General features: G+C 43.0%; 1 protein-coding gene across 1 annotated transcript; it reads right to left on the bottom strand.

Moving 5' to 3' along the window:
• Positions 1-308: 308 nt before the first annotated feature.
• On the bottom strand, positions 309-1,407 carry LOC115105120 (melanocortin receptor 4-like). The gene has a single exon (XM_029626755.2). The coding sequence runs from the start codon at positions 1,405-1,407 to the stop codon at positions 388-390; it is 1,020 nt and encodes a 339-aa protein (XP_029482615.1). The 3' UTR covers positions 309-387.
• Between the last annotated feature and the right edge of the window lie 3,512 nt (positions 1,408-4,919).

Consider the following 4,919-nt stretch of genomic DNA (forward strand, 5'->3'; position numbering starts at 1 on the left):
TAATCGTTACACCATACTGTACATGGGCGGTGGGTAGCCTAACCGTTGTTAGGCTACCTACTCACGAGTGTTGGGCCAGTAACCGAAGGATCAAATACCTGAGCCGACAAGGTGAAAAATCTGTTCATGTGCACTTGAGCAAGGCACTTAAACCTAATTCTCTCCAAGGGCTCTGTACTACTATGGCTGACCCTGTAAAGCAACACATTTAAACTGCACCTATCTGGTGGCAATAAAAAAAACATCTTATCTTATTTACACCGTTACACCATAATGTAGCCTATACAACCATTCAGCTCTTTCATGTGACGAGACACAGACGCAGTTGCTACCTCAGCAGTTGTCACACTTACTGGGTCTCTGACAGATGCCCAGCTGTTCGGTAGTTCAATATTTCCCTGGCAGCTCGCACACACACAGGTTTGGCAGACTGTACCAGCAGAAGATTTCCTTAAAGGTCTTCCTCATCTCTTGGCTCCTGAAGGCGTAGATCAGTGGGTCGATGACAGAGTTACACATGATGAGGATGAGGTACATGTTGAAGTGCGACATGAAGCAGGCGCAGTAGGGGTTCCTGGGGCATGATATCATGAGGATGAGGTGGAGGAAAAAGGGAGCCCAGCACACTACGAACACACCCAGGAGGATGGTGAGGGTGATGGCGCCCTTCATGTTGGCACGCTGGCGGATGGGAACGTTCCCGGGCAGCACGGCAATCCTCTTTATGTGCAGGCGGGCCAGCATGAACATGTGGACGTAGAGAGAGGCCATGAGCGCCAGCATGGTGAAGAACATGGTGATGAGGCAGATGAGGACCGTGGTGCTCTCAGAGTAGATAATGAAGAGCACGCCCGATGCCACACAACACGACCAGATGCACGCGATTACCGCCATTGCTCGCTTTACCGTCACAATGTTATGGTAGCGCAGCGCGTAGAATATGGTGATGTAGCGGTCTATGGCGATGGCCAAGAGACTACAGATTGACGCCAGCAGTGAGCTACAGATCATGGAGTCGAACACGTTGTCCATGCTCTTTATGAGTGACCCGGAGATGGTCAAGTTGCCGCCGTTGATCAGGGCGATCACGATGGTCTCGGAGGCATTGGAGACGCTGACCAGCATGTCTGCCACAGCCAAAGAACAGATGAATAAGTACATGGGAGAGTGGAGATTCTTATTCTTGATGATGGCAGCAATCACCAGGATGTTCTCTAATAAACTGACTATCCCCAGTGTGAGAAAGACCTCGGTAGAGATGAGGAGCTGCTCGTAACATCCTGTTGAGGAGTCCTTGATACCAACGCCCTCTGAGTCTTTGTTGAGGGTTCCCAGAGTCCCAGCAGTGCTGAGGTTCCTGGTATAGTCCACAGAGATCAACCCTTGGTGATCTGTGGAATTCATCATGTAGTTGTTAGTTATCTTAGTTGGTTCTTGTAGTGTTTAAGTGAAACTTTACTGTCTCCATTCTGCTGTTTTGTTGTCTTTCTTTGCTGTGAAAGAATAGGTCTGTGGATGTAGTCAGAGTCTAGCGTCGGGCAGGTGGTGGAAAACAGAATAAATCCCAGATCCTCGATTTTGCCTCAGCCAGTCCCCAAACTGATCAAGCAGTCATTTTCTCCGGACATCTGCTGATGTTAGCCTTCCTTAGCCCCTGGCACTCTGCACTGCTATCAACTGACAGCCTCCAAAAAGAAAGTGGAAGAAAGGAAAAGATAGATAGATAGATAGATAGATAGATAGATAGATAGATAGATAGATAGATAGAAAGGATGAAAATAGAGAGATGAAAGAATGAGACAGGTAGGGAATGGAGAATGCCAAATTCAGAGATCATAAAAAGAGAGATTAATTAAAAAGTGTGTAAAACAGAAAGGTGAAATGGAGATAAGAATAGAGAGAAGGAGTGACGATAAAGAAAGCAGCAGATTGAGAGAGCATGGCAGAGAACGAAAGAACAGGAGCTGAGTTGATCAGTGACAGGAGTCTGAACCTCAGCGATGGAGAGAGCAGAGTGGAGCAGAACACATGCAGGCAGATTACTTTGCAGACTACAGAGTCTCCTCCCTCTCCTTCCAGTGTTATACAGTCAAACACGGACCTCCTCGCAGCCTCGCCCACCCAGCCCTGTCAGCCAATCAGCTCACATAAGGAGGGTGGGACAAGCAGTCATGCTGGTGTTGATAGAAACACATGGCACAGCAGATTTAAATGTAATGTTTTTCATTAAATTGGATGATATTTGGATGAAACCAGATGAAAGTATGATGACCAAAGCATGAAAAATGACTGTTGCTTCTACATTTATCAAGTTTGATCATAAAGTTACTGGGCTCCTCCCCCATGTCAAACACGGATTCATTATTAACGGCACAAGGTGACGTTGCCTTCACTGTAAATTTAACCAATGGTAACATGATATTCTATTACCCTTTTAAAATAAGTACTGGGAGTGGTTTATATAGCTAGAAGCTACTCTGCTGGGGCCAAAATTTGACTGTAGGGTCTCAGCAAATATAATGAAAAGTTTACCCTATTCATCTACATTAAAGATACTTAAATGTTTCTGCTTTCATCTGTGTCTGGTGTTATCTAGTTACTGGCTAGCTAGGTCTTCAGCCTGCATGGAATGGAAGGGGGGGAAGGGTCGTTCAAAACTCTGAGACAGTTGTCAAGACAACACATCAGTCAGTGCTGCTGTGAACGACATAACATACACCCACAAAAATATGTTATTGTTGTTGATGCAGTTTCAGTGTTCTTTGAGTTGCTTCATGGATCACCAAATTTGGTTGAGATGATTTTACTGCAACACTGCTCACTGGATTCAAGTTGCTTGACAGGGGTGTTTCAAAGAGCTGTCAGTCAAGGTGAGCTCAAGAATATAAGCTCACTGCCCACTCTGTCTTTTCTAACTTCTTGGTTAGTCATAAAAGATAAAAGTACATTTCATATTGACTGTTCAGGACCTTTAAGAATGAAGGAGTTGTGGATTTTAACAGTGCAGTTGCCTAGTTTGTTTTAGAAAACGACTATATGCATTCTTTGATTATTTTCTTAATAATTTATCTTTCTTCCCATTTAACAGAGACAGAACACTTTGAACCGGAAAAAATTTAAAAACAAACTTTGTGATGTTATTGCCTCAGTTATTTGAATAGATACGCACAATTGCCTCACAAAGAGAATAGTATGTATACTTTTGACCAAAACCTATGGGCCCTCATCAAAAGTAATGGATTAAATAGGGAATAGGATGGCATTTTAGACACAGACTGAACCAAGTGAAGTGCACAAGAATTATAATTAAGTACCAAGTTCAATAATGTAAGCCTTGTTTATCTGACCTAAATCCTCTAATATGGCACATATCATGTGTAAGTCCTAAATTACACCCTATTCCATTTACAGTGGGCCCTGGTCAAAAGTAGTGCACTATAAAGTGAATAGAGTGCCATTTGGAAGGTACAGATGTTCACGGAGATCGGCGAGGACAGTGATCTGAATCCAAAACTTGTCACTAGCTGCCAACGTTAAGGTTATCTGTCCCCACCTGACGTGTGTATGTGTGTGCGTGTGTGTGTATTTGTGTGCATGCGTGCATGCATGTGTGCATATGTATGAGGGCAGAGATAGACACACTGAGGGGCTGAGAATGTGTGTGAATAGCACCTACGTACATCAGTGCTAAATTTGCATAAAATTCCATCTCATAAATAGAAATTATAGTTCATTACAGATCTCTGCCATTAAACATGGTTTAATGAAAGTGCTGAAAGTGCTAATTGATATTTCACATAACCTTTCACATATGGATTCAAATGTTGACGTGAATATTTTTCATAATGAGGCGGCATGGTAGCCTAGTGGTTAGAGCATTGGACTAGTACCCGGAAGGTTGCAAGTTCAAACCTCTGAGCTGACAAGGTACAAATCTGTTGTTCTGCCCCTGAAAAGGCAGTTAACCCACTGTTCCTATGCCGTTATTGAAAGAATTTGTTGTTAACTGACTTGCCTAGTTAAATAAAAATAAAATAGGTGATGCCCTGCAAACAAAAATTATTAGTTAGGATACATACAAACAGTGTTTTTTTTTTACACAAACAGTGACTTCAACTGACACAGTTGATTACATTGTGTATGTTTATTTATACAGTAATCATTATTCAACAAATCCACACCTGGGATTCAAACTCAAAACGTATTGGTTGACAGCATATAGTTCTTCTTGACATGCCATCATGTCTGTGTCATTGACTGATTTCACCTGTACAGTCATGGCCAAAAGTTGAGAATGACACCAATATAAATTTTCACAAAGTCTGCTGCTCCAGTATGATGGCAATTTGCATATACTCCAGAATGTTATGAAGAGTGATCATATGAATTGCAATTAATTGCAAAGTCCCTCTTTGCCATGCAAATGAACTGAATCCCCCCAAAATATTTCCACTACATTTCAGCCCTGCCACAAAAGGAACAGCTGAAATGTCAGTGATTCTCTTGTTAACACAGGTGTGAGTGTTGACAAGGACAAGGCTGGAGATCACTCTGTCATGCTGAATGAGTTCGAACAGACTGGAAGCTTCAAAAGTAGGGTGCTGCTTGGAATAATTGTTCTTCCTCTGTCAAATATGATTACCTGCAAGGAAACACATGCCATCATCATTGCTTTGCACAAAAATGGCTCCACAGGCAAGGATATTGCGGCCAGTAAGATTGCACCTAAATCAACCATTTATAGGATCATCAAGAACTTCAAGGAGAGCTGTTCAATTGTTGCAAAGAAGGCTTCAGGGCGCCCAAGAAAGTCCAGCAAGCAACAGGACCGTCTCCTAAAGTTGATTCAGCTGCGGGATTGGGGCACCACCAGTACAGAGCTTGCTCAGGAATGGCATCAGGCAGGTGTGAGTGCATCT

Source organism: Oncorhynchus nerka, linkage group LG22, assembly GCF_034236695.1.
Source record: "Oncorhynchus nerka isolate Pitt River linkage group LG22, Oner_Uvic_2.0, whole genome shotgun sequence".
Taxonomy (NCBI): Eukaryota; Metazoa; Chordata; class Actinopteri; order Salmoniformes; family Salmonidae; genus Oncorhynchus; species Oncorhynchus nerka.

Coding starts and splice junctions, on each gene's coding strand:
- LOC115105120 (XM_029626755.2), bottom strand. CDS start 1,407: ATGATGAATTCCACAGATCACCAAGGGTTGATCTCTGTGGACTATACC.